The sequence below is a fragment of the Diospyros lotus genome, chromosome 14 (assembly GCF_014633365.1).
Source record: "Diospyros lotus cultivar Yz01 chromosome 14, ASM1463336v1, whole genome shotgun sequence".
Classification (NCBI taxonomy): Eukaryota; Viridiplantae; Streptophyta; class Magnoliopsida; order Ericales; family Ebenaceae; genus Diospyros; species Diospyros lotus.
Window position 1 is genome coordinate 2856622 of NC_068351.1, and position 14671 is coordinate 2871292.

The following is a 14671-nucleotide window of genomic DNA, read 5'->3' on the forward strand; positions in this document are numbered from 1 at the left end:
TTATAAGTATACGAGGAGTAGTAGTTCTACTGTTGAGATGACTGATCTGATAATGCATTGTTATAGGCCTTTTCGCTTGCTAATTATAAGCATGGATGTGCACCATTGCTGATTATAATCTGTTAACTTTCAAGCAATTGAACAAGTTTCAGTTGGCAATGTTCCTGCAAACCTGTCTAGTTTAGACTTGCACCAAGTATGGCATTTTCTTTTCAGAATCAGGTTACAAAAGAGGATTAGAAAGTAAGTTGTTTTCCAGAACTGCAGAAAGAAGTATGCAATAAATGAGAAACTTGATGCCGATGCTACAATGTCAATTAAAAGTGGTTGCTACAATAAGATCAAATAGTCATGATTTTTTGGGTGCCAATTAATATGTGGTCAACAAATAAAATTATGCAAAAATTATTTTGGAAGGTTGATTAGTTAAGAGTTCATTATTTTGTCTCTTAGTTGTTCTTTAGTAACTAATGTCTTGTATCACCAAGAGTAGACTATTCTATTCTCTTAGTTTGAACATGTGTAGTTATTATCTGGTATTACCAATGTGAGGTAGATTAATTAGACCCATCTCCAGAACCATCTAAAGGACTGTATAAATAGGTGTCTGATGAAACTTAAAAAGTAAGCAATTCACAAACCAACGTCTTCTTGGTTCCTTCTCTCTGTGATTGTTAATCTTCGTTTGGTTGGTTGTCGGTGTTGGGCTAGTGCTCTCAGTGTGCACTACTGTTCCTTTTTTAGTATCAGGGTCTAACTGAGATGATATAATGACACCATAACTGATTAGAGAAGGAAGACAGAAGCTTACGCATAAATATGAACATGAGAAGAAATGGAGGAGAAAGCAGCACTCCATATTCTGTCAAAAATGTGTAAAGGCAGTGTCATTAACATCTTGAGCTAATGCAAAAATGGAACACAGATATGAAAGCACCACTCTATCTTCAAACCAGAGGGAAGTTGAAGACAATAAGCCCATGGCATTGCCCCAAAAGAAGCTGTCGATATAATCTCTATATGTATTTCGAAGATGTGGTGCAATACCATCATTGTTTGAGACATCGACTGTTACAGAACTCACATAATGGAATATGTACCATAACTATACAGATAACGCAGCACAAGGGAAGGTAACCTCGACATGAAAATGGAATTATTACAGATGAGAGAAAACTTCAAGTTTGAAGATTAGAGATATTATGCCAACCTGGGAAGATGGACTTTTTCTCCATTAACAAACATGAAGGTGCTTCAATCTAATATAAAGATCAGCTGACAGCAAATAAATTCAGCCAAACTGAACTTGCCCACTGATTCTCTCTTACCAAAGTTTATAGTGCTCTCTGAGGATGTGATAAGTAATAAAACCAAAACTGATACATTCCAAAACAGTTTCCTCAGATTCAGAAGTAATCTCTACAATTTGACACCAAGGAAGCAACTAATTTGATCTTCTGGATGAGTCTCTCTCGGATCCATTGTCACTGTCAAGTCTTATACCAATATTTCTCCTCGACCTAGGAGGAGTACAAGGAGTCCAATGGGAGCTTTGACTTGGCTGATTTTCGTGGTCATACTTCTTTGAAGCGAGGAAACTTAAAGCTGTTACTACGTCAGCAATGACAGGACGCATTGTAGGTTGCTCTTGAACACACATCGCTGCAACTGCAAGAGCTTGATACAAGCCCCTTTCAGGGTACTGACCCTGGAGATTTGGATCAGCCAACTGTGAGTACTTTCTTCGATCATTGAATAAGGGTCTTGCCTGCATTAGACCAACATATAACCCAAGATTGGTGAGAATCATCAGATGATAAGCATGGAATGGAAGTACATGTTCTTTTTTTTTTTGCCAAGTTAACTTCAAAGTACACGTTTTTTGTCAAATAATAACCCCCTCACCCCAACTAGAACTTTCACTTGCGAATGCATTAATCAAACCTTACACATAAACTTGGAAAACTTAGGTTATGGATAATCACAATTAAGGATGGCAAGGGGTCCCATTTACCCATTTAAAATTAAAATGATTATGAAAAATTCATATTTTGAGTTATAGAGATAAAATCTATTTTAACATTTACTAAAATACGGCCCTAATTACCCATTTAAAATTAAAATAAGAGTGAAAAATTCATATTTGAAGGACATAAACACAAGACATATTTTAAACATTTATTATATGGGTATGCAAATGGGTAAATGGGCAATCCATTGCCATCCATAATCACAATTGAATCTACCCCAAGTGGAAGTTCAGCTAATTTGAGTTTCTCTAGAAATAAATAATTTAAGTTCTCCAATTGGGTCCAAAGAAATCTAAGGAAATATTTCAATCCTGCACAACGAGAAGTGGATTTTTTCATGAGTCTAAGGGTGCAGTTGACAAGATGTTACCCATGAATTTCATCCTTACCAACAGCCACGATATAACTCAATTCTTGTGATATTGGACAAGTCAATTTTTAAGGTCTTTTAATTTTTGTAGAATGACACTATAGTCTTTATTGCAGATCTCATGTTCACTTTGCACAAATACATCAAGTAAAACTATCATTTCATTTTCAAGGCTTTTAGTTCACTGCTTCAGAAAATAAATCAAGTTTTTTTCTTCTTTGAACTACCTGCTCTATCCAAGCTGTTAAATTAAGAGGCAATTCTGGTTCAACTCAAAACCAAATGGAAGCAAACAAAATCCCTCGGGGAAGAAAATTTTAGGTCAATATTGAGGTTTCTCTAATGTTAATTATAGCAATTGCAAACCCTAACCTATAACAAAGTTATGCTAAGTAGGGATCGGTGATCAAGATAGAACAGCCAGCTCACAAATGGTAGGGCACCTCTTTGACTATTGGTACCATTCCCATCTAACATGGTTATTAGCGAGTTCAGTATGGTAGTGGCCAGGTCTCATCTAACAAGGTTCTGCATTTGAAATCACATCTTGCTTGCTTCTAGTGGGTAAGAGACAAACCAAAGTTTTTATGAGATGCATTTACCTGGACAAATAAAACTCTGAGCTTGATAAAACTTGAAGACAGACCAAAACTGCACCTAGTAGCTGGAAGCTAAAAGGCAGGAGAGAGAGAGAGAGAGAGAGAGAGTTATGTAAATTATCAGGGTTTTCTTTGCAGGAATAAGAAAGAGAACCACATGTAAATACCACGGGATAAGGTCTGTGAACTATCTGGGTTAAGCACATCACCTATCTGTTGGTTGGACAGACTTTATCCCTCTTCAGGTCAACTATATATCGAGTCAAGTACAAAAACATTTCTCTGGAAATTGGACGCAGTTACTAATTCACGACCTCACATGCAGCATTCAACCTTTGGTAATAAAGATATATACTTGGTCCTATTCTATCTCTTCAACAGGTTTACAATTCACATAACGGCCTTGTTGCTGTAATGGAGAGCAGAACCATTTTATTACCTTCTCAGGACAATGCATTTCCCTTGTTTGAGTGGAGGATAGAGTAACATACCAACATTACCTGGATTTCTCAGACTAAGGTCGGGACAATGTGTTTGAAATTAGAAGATGTTTAACTTTTAAGTAGATCAATTGACTTGGCTGCTATCAGAAAAAAAAAAAAAAAAACACTGGCATTTTAAGCGTGTAAACTCTCAGGTGAGTGTAGTGCAAAGAAGAGCTAAATAAATATTATATCTACAGGAGATGATCAACTCATGTTTTTGATCAGCAACACTAAAAACAACACATCTATGGAATTGAGCTACAATCAGAATTGCAGCCACCGTTTAAATAGCATTATTCACTGACTAAAGACTCCATTCTACAACGGATGCTGTTTGAATAGTATAGCATATGAGATGCATAGATGTAGGATCACTACATGTTTCGAGGGAAGCAATAAGGTAGGTGCAGCTGACTTACCCATGCTACCAAATTTTGCTCTCCTGCTGTTTTTGAATTCTCAACTGCTTTCCTGCCTGTGATGATCTCCAAAAGAACAACCCCAAAGCTATAAACATCTGATTTCAGAGTCAGCTGACCAGTCATTGCATACTCAGGGGCACAGTAGCCATAAGTACCCATAACCCTTGTTGATACATGTGATTTATCACCTACAGGCCCAACTTTGGCCAACCCAAAATCAGAAAGCTTGGGATTATAATCCTCATCCAGCAAAATATTGGAGGATTTTAAATCACGGTATATTACAGGGGGGCTGGCTTTGTCATGCAAATACTCCAATCCTTTTGCTGCCCCAGCAGCTATTTTCATTCTTGTATTCCAATCAAGTTGTTTCTTGCCCACAGGAAGGCCTGCATGATAAGAAGACCAAGTATTTTTTGAGGCACAAAATTCAAAAAATGAAAAACTAGATTTGGGGGCTGCTTAATTGTGGAAAATGTTTTCCAGTTTTCTCCCTCCAATTTTCTATAAAATGTCTAGTTTTCATTTTCCATAGAAAATTTGAAAAATGCGTTCAAATGTTAGAAGTATAAAAAGCTAATTTTCAATCTAAAAAATTGGAACATATGTTCAAAAGAGAGGCAAATAAAGGTTTTTCTTATGTCTAGCTTGTGTTAGAGAAGGAGATGAAGATGATTTGGAAAAAAAATTATGGAAAACCATGTTTCCGAAATCTCCTAGATTAAGGAAAACTTGGAAAACTCATTTTAGGAGTTTTTCAAGTTCAATTCAATTTTGGAGAATAGAATTTTCTAAATCCCAATTTTCTATTTAGAAAATTTTGCATTCAAACAAAGTTTCAAATTTTCCATTTTCTGTAAAACTGTAAGCTGTTTTCCACAGTGAACATACATACCATGAAGATGGTCCTCTAAAGATCCGAGTGGCATATATTCATAAACCAAAAGCCTCTGATCACCATCAGCACAATAACCAATCAGATTAACAAGGTTAGAATGGTGAAGCAAACTCAACATCAGCACTTCAACAAGGAATTCCCTGTTCCCTTGCAATCCATTACGATTAAGTTGCTTGATGGCCACAACCTACATCAAACACAGAAAAGATTCTCAATTTCACCATACACCATTATTGAAAAGAACAACCAGGGATGGGAAGACCAAGACAATCACAAGTCTAGCGCCTTCTTACAATATTGGCTTAAGTTGGCATTAGCCATTAGTCACAGCAGTAAAGAGCAAATATCTTCTCCAACTGCTCTTCTTATCTCTCTATTTCATAAATTGTTTCAGTAAGATAAACTTGCTTAACCTGATTAGAACTTTCCAGTCGCCCTTTATATACTCTGCCAAAGCCTCCCTCTCCAAGAAGACAATCACCTCTGAAATTTCTGGCAGCATTAGCTAGTTCACGGAATGTGAAAGTCTGAGCTGCAATATTGGACCCTTCATCTTTTGATGACTCCTTTAGCTTCAAAGAGGGATTTGTCTTCAATTTATCTGGAAAAATTAGAAGAACAAAAAAAGAGTGGAAAAATATCAAATTTTAATTAAAAAATTCAAAAGAAAAGGGTTCGCAAATTAAAAAAGAAGAAAAATTAACCAAACTAAGTTAAGATTAACACAGTGAGGCCTTTATGGAAGTTGAGAAGTGATTTATCTTCTAAATTCAAAGAGCAAGCTGCACTAGCATACAACCAGTGCCAAGAACACTCAGAACGAGCCATATTTCTTCCTAATCAGATCAATTAGAACAAAAATCAACAATTGTAATCCAATTGAGATAACAAGTGTCCTTTCCACAGTGTTCATGATGGATAGTATGCATAAATCCGTTCATAAAGAAAATTGAAAAAACATTCTATAAAACTCAAGGATGCAGTAGTAAAGAACAACTTTCTATCTTTGACTTATGCAATGAAGCAAAATGAACAGGGGAGTAATGATTCAATGCATTATTCTAAAAAATACAAGAACTTTCTATACCAACAAACACACTCAAAATGCAAACTAGCACTCATATTCATAGTTTAGGTCCGTGTTCAATACAAACAATAAGCAACCAGGAATTCAAGAACCCAGGTTGATTTGCATGTCATGCCATATATAAATTAACATCAAACAAAAGAAAATAAAGTTTTACTAAAAGATCAGGCCTAATATTTTTATACTTATTATGAATAGGTTTAAATTTGAAAAGAGTTTATCATCTCGTGACCCACCCTTTACAACTCTATTTTGAAGCCAATGAACAACAGTCTAACAAGAAGCAAGAATTTCAAATGGATGACAAAATTTCAAACTGAAAAATTCAATTCCAAGTTTAAGTCATGGCATAGAACCTCTCTCTGTACATATATTTGTGTATAAATGTGTGGTATATAGATACCTACAGAAAGCACCCCAGGGTTTGATTGCTTCCTGATAAACAAAGGAATAAAATCATTTGAGAAAGCACCCCAGGGTTTTATTGCTTCCTGATAAACAAAGGAATAAAATCATTTCTAGGAGTTACTTTTTCAGCTATTATGCTTTGAAGCAACTGAACAGCTCAAAAGATTTAGCCAAACAGCTGTTTAAAGCATAGCTAAAATGATTCTGTAGTTCTTGGGGCACTAACACCAAACATATTTAGGTTCCAACCTTGCCTTCAAATTGCAAAGATCCAGATGCTGTGTGATTAACTCATCAAACAAAAAGATGAAACCCTAAAACCCAAAATTTTCTCTTAAAACCCAAAAACCCCCAGAACGGGCATATTTCACGAGCCTGCAATCATTTAAACTACCCAATTCTCTCAAATCTAAGACAATCCCAACTACAGGAAATAACAGATTAGGTTTCCAACTGACTCGAAGATGGCGGTTTGTGTAATTAGCTCAGCAAACAAAAAGATTCACTCTGAAACCCAAAATTCTCTTTTAAAACCCACATAAAACCCCAGAATGGACATACTTTATATGCCTGCAATCATCTAAACTACCCAATTCTCTTAAATGTAAAGCAATCCCAACTACAGGAAATAACAGATTAGGTTTCCAAGTGACTTGATGGCGTTTTGTGTAATTAACTCAAGAAAACAAAAAGATGAACTCTGAAACCCAAAATTCTCTTTTAAGAACCGCATAACACCCCAGAATGGGCAAACTTTATATGCCTGCAATCATCTAACTACCCAATTCTCTTAAATCTAAAACAATGCCAACTACAAGAAACCGCAGATTGACCTCCAAAGTGAGTTGAAGATGGAGAAGGAGGCTTAACTTCTGGGCATCAAAACGCACAAATCATCCAAGATTTCCATCCAAAAATCCGTTACCTGAAGTAGGTTTAATTGGGTCTTGAGTCTGTTTCTTCCTCCTCCTCCTCTTCATTGCCGCCTGGCTCGATTGTCCAGAGCAAGGAAACCAACCCATTTGCCTCAGCTCACTGATGATTACAGAGAAGCAGGAGGCAAATGGCACCAAAGGCCCAAAAGATTCAGACCCAACACTTGAGATTGATTGACACACGAGAAGGTCACTGTTGGAGACAAATCATTGAACAACTCCCTTCAAAATTGAAACATGCAGGCCACGGATGAAAAAGTACTGGCATCTCCCCAAGATCTGGTCAAAGTCCCAGGTACGGTTAACTACACAAAGACCCCACCCAATATGATTTATCTCACATATCCCCCCCCCCAAATACAAATTGGATGGTTTAACCCCTTCTAATTTGATTTATTTTCTAATAATTGACCCTTTTATAATTGTATTAAATTGTTACAGAAACCATCACGTGACTTAACATCACCTGGCACCCCCATTTGGGTGATGTTAGTTCATACCGATTACCAGTTTTATTATAATTAATAACACAATTAATAATATTTTAGTATAATAAAAGATTTGATTAAGTGTTTTGACTGATAAATAATTACTATTTTTAATTTTTACCACCAAAGTTACTAAATTTTAATTTTTGTTACAATTCAGTCTTTTTTAAATTTTTTTTTATCAAATTCTGTTAATTTATAAATTAACATAGTATAGATTAATATAAACCTCAAAATCTCTTAAATAAGAGGTTTGTGTTAATTCTATTATTAATTTATTTTTGAGTTTATCTTAATACATATTATGTTAGTTTCTGTTAAGGGAACTTGATTAAAAATTGAATTATAACAAAAAATTAAAATCTAATAATTGTGGAAATAAAAATTAAAGTATAATAACTAATTAAGTGCAAAATTTAAAAATGACCCATCACTCAAAGATCATAAATTTATATGTAAACACATCTTGAAAAGACATTAAAAATGACCCATCACTCAAAGGTCATTCCCCCCAACCAAAGCTTTAATCTTCTAAGCATATGCTATCAGACCTTAAAAGATGGTCCCTAAAGTCATTCTCACCAAAGCTTTAATCTTCTAATTAAGCATATGCGATAAGACCTTAAAAGATGATCCCTTTGTCACCCTAAGAGTGGATAACAGTAATGCAATTTTGTTTTCATCTCCCACAGCCACATGATTCATGAAATGTCACATTAACTAAATATAATATAAAATAAAATAAAAGGTATGAACTAATAATGACAAAAGGGTTTTCAACATTTTGTTTGATTAATTAAATTTCTTTTAGAAGCCAAGTGATCTTCAGAGCCCTTGGCTTATTTTATTTGCAGATTAGCCCTCCTTTTAAGTGTGTTTATTCAATTAAAATATGACCCCAAGCATTGTCAATTAAGAAAAGAATATGCATGGTAATATAGTAATTGATGATAGTTTTAGGGTCAATCACTGCGCAAATCTTGATTTTGGAATTTGTATCTCTTAATCAACATTTCAAAAATTATATTTACAAGAAAATGAGACGGGTTAGATCTTTAAGTGTCTCATATTCAAATTAATAATGACATTCAAAAAAAGTAATAATGAATTTTTAATTCAATGATTTTACTTCTAAAACACTTCTCTTTATATAAATTAAAAGAGGCATAATATTTGAAATTATTCTCGAAATTGTTAAGATTCTCAAAATTTTGTTTGAAATTCTAGAGTTTAATTGATTTTCAAGATCAACTATCGTCAAATAATGAAATTTCTTATTTGAATTTAATTTAAAATAAATTTATTAAATTTAACTTGAATTCTTTAAATTAAGATCTAGAATTAGATTCGGATTAATTTATTACCTAAAAAAGATTGGCATGTCATCCATTCTAGTAATTTCTTAGCATCACGTCAAAAATAAAAAATAATTTTATTTTTATAATAAGTAACCAATTTTTAAATATATAATATTGCAATTATTTATTTATAAAACATTAAAGATAATATCCTATTACACCTAAACAGTCTAAACAATATCACACCTGTCATAATATAATTAATTGATAATACCACAAATGTGTGCGAGAAAATAACAATTTTACCCCTTGAATTCATGACCCAATTGGCCTTCTTTCAGCCCATTGTTCCAGGAACTACACTATACTATTTCTATACTTTTTTACAAGAATATTGTTAAAATAATGTGACAATAGAATTTTGATAATCATAAATTACTTTAATAGGTAATTTTTAAATATATGATCATCTAAAGGAAGATTGAATTCCAGATTCCTTGAAATTAAAAACCATGGACAGACTGGGCAAGAAAGATAGATAGGCTATAATAAGGTTATATTATTAGGTCAATTAGAGTGGGGACCATGAAATTGTCTCTTTTTTCCTATAGTATCTAAGCATCATATCAGCGGCCCTCTGTCAATGTCTGAGTGGATGGGCTTCCTAATAAAGCATTCAAAGTTCACAGGACAGATGGCAAGTTTTCAATTATTTAAGGTGTTTTGACTTTTGATGTGCATCTTGCTAAAATAAAGTTAATTGTAGCTCATTAAACTTTATAAGTTAAAAACTTCATTTAAAATTCTTAATTTTATCAAGTGGGGTCGATTACTTAATTTTAAATTTTTAATAATTTGTATTCCCAATTTTATTTTTGTTCTTCTTTAATCTCTTTGTTATAAATTTCTTATATTTTCACTCACTTACCTTACAAGTGTGTTTATTTTTACATTTTAATCGTGAGTCTCACAATTTATCGTAAATCTTCTTATTTCAACTGTACTCATATTTTACACATATTAACACTTAACTAGTCCAAATAGTCTTATGACTAAACTCAGCTCAGTTTAACCATGATGCCCTCCTCATGCACATAAGGTGGCTTGAAGAGGAGAAGAGAAGAGTCCCTGGAAGCAGTGTGGTTTGTGAATAGCTAGCAGAGGGCGTCAATGCCGTAATATGAACTCCATGGTGAATGGTATCTGCTTTGAGAATCATTCATGGAGAAAGAACTAAGAAGATGCATAGATATGATTCTTCACTCTATCAAAAGATCAAATGATTCCAATTAGGCAGTAGACAGTAAAGACAACAAAAATACCCATCAAATGATTCCAATTACCCTCCTTTTTTCTTTTCTTTTTTTTGTTTGGTCTTTACAAGGAAACCTTTGTTATTAGAGTGTCAAAACTACTCAAATCCTTGTCTTAGATGGGATCTAGAACTCTTTCTAAATACCCTTTGTCCAGAATAGTTCTTCGGTTGGGATCGTTTTCTTCTGCAGCACCAATCGTCATTTGTCCTCTGAAGTTGCAGCCTGTGAATCCGGTTCAGATGCAGGTGGATTCATGTTCTTGGTGGGAACATCATGGTTGTGTTTCCCCTCATATGTGGTGATAAACGTAGTTGGATCGTCTGATGCTCTTTCGACATGCTTGCGCACATTGCACTTGAGACTGGTGCATCTATAGTAACTTCTGCATTACAAAATTAAGCCTTGGTGAGAAGTTGCATTAACTAGAGGTACACTAGTCCTAGAGAAGAATAAGAAAACATTGATCTGGTGTCAGTAAATGAATACTAGAAAGAGACACTTGTTCTTATTTTAGTAAAAAGAACAGGAAGATGACAACAACAACAATATCAACAATCACAAGCCTTAAATGTTGCACCAACTTAGTTAACAATTTTCTTGCAAATATCGAAGCAAATTAGTCATCCAATGTCACTATCTGATGAAAGGTCGAGTGGCTTGTTTATAATCTCAAAACTTTGTAGGAATATATTCATGTTGGTACTCCCCCCAATGTTCACAAGGATGGAATTAGATCGGACAAAACCTAAAGATTGGCAGTGGGATGATGAAAGAAAGGCTAGGTAAGGAAGAACCAACCTGGGATATGGACTTCCCTTGACAACTTTCTGCCCATATTTCCTCCAACGAAAGCCATCACTTACTGTCTCGGGATCTGTTGCACTCTGAACGGCATCAGGTGGCTCTTGCACTCCTTCCCCTGATGTGCCCGGTTCATTCGCAATTTTCCTGTGCAAAGATAGCAAAATCAGTACAGCCAATGGACATTGATGTGAAGAACAGGCAATGCATAATGGAAAGATGGCAACATAGGAACAGAAAATTCTCACGGCGACCAGGCTATAGAGAGACTCTATTGTTGCTTGAATTATATGAAATAAGGTGAACTAAAACAATAACAACACACCAAGCATTATCCTACTTGGTGATGTTTAGCTACATGAATTCTAGCTCAACAATCATTTCTATCCATGGAGATATCTTCAGCTACATGAAAGATGTTGAACTGCACTTGCTTTATTTGGAGTTTAGTATAATCTCTCACCTTCTTTTACTTAGAGTTTCTTTGTCTTCTGCTTCCGACCCCTGGTTTCTTTCTTGCTCACAAGCCCTTCTAAGACCACTAGAATTCTGGCGAGTTCTCAAACCAGTATTGCCTGCCCCAGCAGTAGCAGGATCATAAGACAACGGGGCTTTGCCTGAATAAGTTGAGAAGCCGGGCAATCCAACTTCATCCTGGTTTTCCGTTCTACCTTCAAAATCATCATTCTTCTCATTGAGTAGGTTACTCCATGATCGGTTGTTTGTCTCTTGTACGGTCCCATCAGATACAAATCCTTGCTCTTGTCCATCTGATGCATTGCGCTTAGGAGGCTGAGGCTTCAAATGGTTGTGCTCCCCTTTGTAGACAATTTCTGCTATCTGGCCATCCAACGACCTCTCAACCTTCTTTTTCACGGGGCAATTCGGGTGCGTGCACTTGTAATAACTTCTTGGGTACTCACTTCCTTTAACCTGCTTTTGCCCGTACTTCCTCCAGTTATACCCATCATAAGAGGGTCGATCCCCATTACTAGTGGGCCGCAAAAACCTTTGATCGTCTTCCATACTCTGTGATGCTATCTGGGATGACTCAGTCATCTTCTCCCTTTCTGTTTGCAATGGAATATTCTGATGAAGATTTGAATCAAGGGCAGATCCAAAATGATATTCATATTTGGTTGGCGGTTGAACACAGACTTCCACCTGACCTGGAGCTTGTTGATGACTAATGTTGGAGTTCCCCTGGATAGAACAAACTATTAACCGCATGATTTCATATTCAGACAAAACAATTTTGATAGGTATTTAGTAAATTCAAGTTGCAGAGGTTTGTTGGTTGGAACATGTTAAAATCTAGAGATGAATTGCTAGGAAGATAACAGCACCACTTTTCATCGAACTCCATGCTCGAGACAGATACTAACCTGATTCGCCAACAGAGAAAACATCGTCCTCGATGCAACCTTTGCTAAGGGCTTGTATACTACAGTAGATTTGTTGTCTGAATTCGAGGCCCTATCCACCTTATCAGATGAACAACAAGCGGCAGCCCCCGGCATATTGGCCTAAGATGTTGGACAGAGGACACATCAGAAAGATCATTCAGATGAAAATTCCGTGAACCATGAAACTACAAGACATGAAATCAAGCAAAGAAGTACCTGGGAAGAAACCAGCCCAAATGGAGCATGATTCCCTGTTGGCTTGAATCTCACAGTTTTTGGTCTAATGGCAGTAATTGCAGTTTGAGAACATACATTAGAGGGAGGGGGAGAGGGAGAGGAATTTATGGCACCAGCAAGGAGCTCCGAGAATGATTTGAAGGTGGAACAAGTAGGCCTTGAAGGAACTGGTTTGGCAATAACTATCCGCTCTGCCTCTTTAACCTCCATTATCGATTATTGCAAGAAATACTAGTCAAGTCTTTTGGTTCATCAAAGCTGCATATTGACCATCTTGAATCAATCCGCGTCCAAATTTCTGTCTCCAAATAGCAATTAAGGAGTGGAAAGACATTTAGACATGAGGTGAATAAACAGAATAACAATCGTCTCCTCACTATGTGTTGGAATTAGCTCTCAGCTACTGAAAATCAACTACTTTAAACCCATACAATATTTCTATACTGAAAACTTTGGACAATACAACAACAAAGTTGGAAGAAGGGAATAGGGTATTATCTTTCATGAAAAAGAAAAACATCATCATCATTAGCAGCCGAAGAAATAGTTGTTTGGATATTAATTTTACAGTCCCTAAGTTTCTTTTTAAACATCAATGGTGCTATCCATGAAAATCTTCTATGTATTCTAAACATGTAATAAAGTTAGCAGTTACAGTTGATATTGTAATATGATTTTGCAATCTTTGCCCCTTCTTTCATGTAATCACAATTTATCGAGCAACTCGAGTTCATTATAAACCCTAAGATCCTGTTCTGGTAATGGCTCATATTGGTTATCATTTCTCCCAAGAATAGGCCATTCAATGTCTCAACCTCAATCTATACTATCGTACTTCTTTTCTGCGTCAAACAAGTACCAAAATAAAAGTTCCCACCTATTCTTTTTGACATTAAGCATCATGATTCTAAGATAATCAGATATCGATTAGTTCGGAGGAACTGCCCCTCACCCACAAAGAAAGGAGCAAAACAAATTGATTAATTTGGGTCTTGAATAATCAAGTAAACAATGGAGACCAAAAAAATAGTGGACTAAGAACACCAACAATAATGGACAAACAATGAGAATTTTTAATTTCCATGGCAGCAATTTTAGTCAATTTCTCGAGGAAAAAATGTCAGGAAGACAACATAGATCCTGTTTGATGCAAGCAACAAAGGATAACTCCATAGAACATGAAAATTTGAAGCTTTAAAAGACATAAAAGGAAACCTTAACCTTAGCAGTTAGTAAAGCAGATGATAGGAACAAGTACAACAGAGCAAACCCAGAAGCATTCACAGTAAGATAGACACAAAGAGAGACAGGGAGGAAGATGAAGAAGCCGGAACTTACCCCAAAGGTAATGAATCTCATCGACCATCCATTTTATAGCATTAAACTGTACCTACACCGAGATCTGGAACCCAGAATCTTAAATAAAGTTAAAAAGTAAACAACTCTTCTTGTTTGCTTTTCAAAAAGAATTAAAAAAGAATAAAATACTCATGCATATACATGTCGTGATATGGAGGAACAAAACTCTTGGCACTGAGAAAGAGGAAAGCTTTAAGTGGCATCAACAATATGGGCTTTGTCTCTTCTGATTCACAGAGAGAGAAAACAGCATCATCGGAATTTCCAACTTCTGAGTTCTTGAGCTTTTGAAAATAGTGGTTTCTCGGGAGAGAGAGAGAGGCGGGGGGGGGGGGGGGAGAGAGAAGATTTTCTCAACCCACTACACGAAATTTTGAGCAGTTTCTCTTCTTCTTTCCTCTCTTTCTTCTCCAAAATGTGTGTTTGGTAGTTCACAATCCACGCATTTGAAAGGTCAAGGGGTAAAATTTTTCCCTTATCAAGAAAACGGAAGAAAATTTTCAGAAACCCAATTGAATTTAATGCTGTTTCT

General features: G+C 35.6%; 2 protein-coding genes across 9 annotated transcripts; both read right to left on the reverse strand.

Annotated features, from left to right (window-relative positions):
* Window positions 1-963: 963 nt before the first annotated feature.
* On the reverse strand, window positions 964-7484 carry LOC127789976 (probable serine/threonine-protein kinase PBL7). The gene is made up of 5 exons (XM_052319132.1): window positions 7225-7484; window positions 5218-5405; window positions 4802-4991; window positions 3904-4295; window positions 964-1768 (listed from the first exon to the last, which is right to left on the reverse strand). The coding sequence occupies exons 1-5, from the start codon at window positions 7319-7321 to the stop codon at window positions 1445-1447; spliced, it is 1191 nt and encodes a 396-aa protein (XP_052175092.1). The 5' UTR covers window positions 7322-7484; the 3' UTR covers window positions 964-1444.
* Window positions 7485-10262: 2778 nt separating this feature from the next.
* Window positions 10263-14671, reverse strand: LOC127789974 (WRKY transcription factor 44). Of its 8 annotated transcripts, none has more exons than XM_052319130.1 (7): window positions 14281-14671; window positions 14119-14182; window positions 12760-13038; window positions 12523-12663; window positions 11601-12340; window positions 11135-11284; window positions 10263-10718 (listed from the first exon to the last, which is right to left on the reverse strand). In XM_052319130.1, the coding sequence occupies exons 3-7, from the start codon at window positions 12988-12990 to the stop codon at window positions 10535-10537; spliced, it is 1446 nt and encodes a 481-aa protein (XP_052175090.1). In that variant the 5' UTR covers window positions 12991-13038; window positions 14119-14182; window positions 14281-14671; the 3' UTR covers window positions 10263-10534. The 8 variants fall into 8 exon arrangements, with proteins under 8 accessions (XP_052175090.1, XP_052175083.1, XP_052175086.1 ...); XM_052319123.1 differs by having other exon boundaries at window positions 12760-13078; XM_052319126.1 differs by having other exon boundaries at window positions 12760-13082.

Excerpts from the sequence above, each read along its gene's own strand:
- LOC127789974 (XM_052319130.1), bottom strand. The coding sequence starts at position 12,990 with ATGGAGGTTAAAGAGGCAGAGCGGATAGTTATTGCCAAACCAGTTCCT. Across the intron at positions 12,664-12,759 it reads TTGGGCTGGTTTCTTCCCAG|GCCAATATGCCGGGGGCTGC; the intron begins GTACTTCTTTGC and ends CCAACATCTTAG. Across the intron at positions 12,341-12,522 it reads TTTCTCTGTTGGCGAATCAG|GGGAACTCCAACATTAGTCA; the intron begins GTTAGTATCTGT and ends TGTTCTATCCAG.
- LOC127789976 (XM_052319132.1), bottom strand. The coding sequence starts at position 7,321 with ATGGGTTGGTTTCCTTGCTCTGGACAATCGAGCCAGGCGGCAATGAAG. Across the intron at positions 4,992-5,217 it reads GACTGGAAAGTTCTAATCAG|GTTGTGGCCATCAAGCAACT; the intron begins GTTAAGCAAGTT and ends TGTTTGATGTAG. Across the intron at positions 1,769-3,903 it reads AGCAAAATTTGGTAGCATGG|GCAAGACCCTTATTCAATGA; the intron begins GTAAGTCAGCTG and ends GGTCTAATGCAG.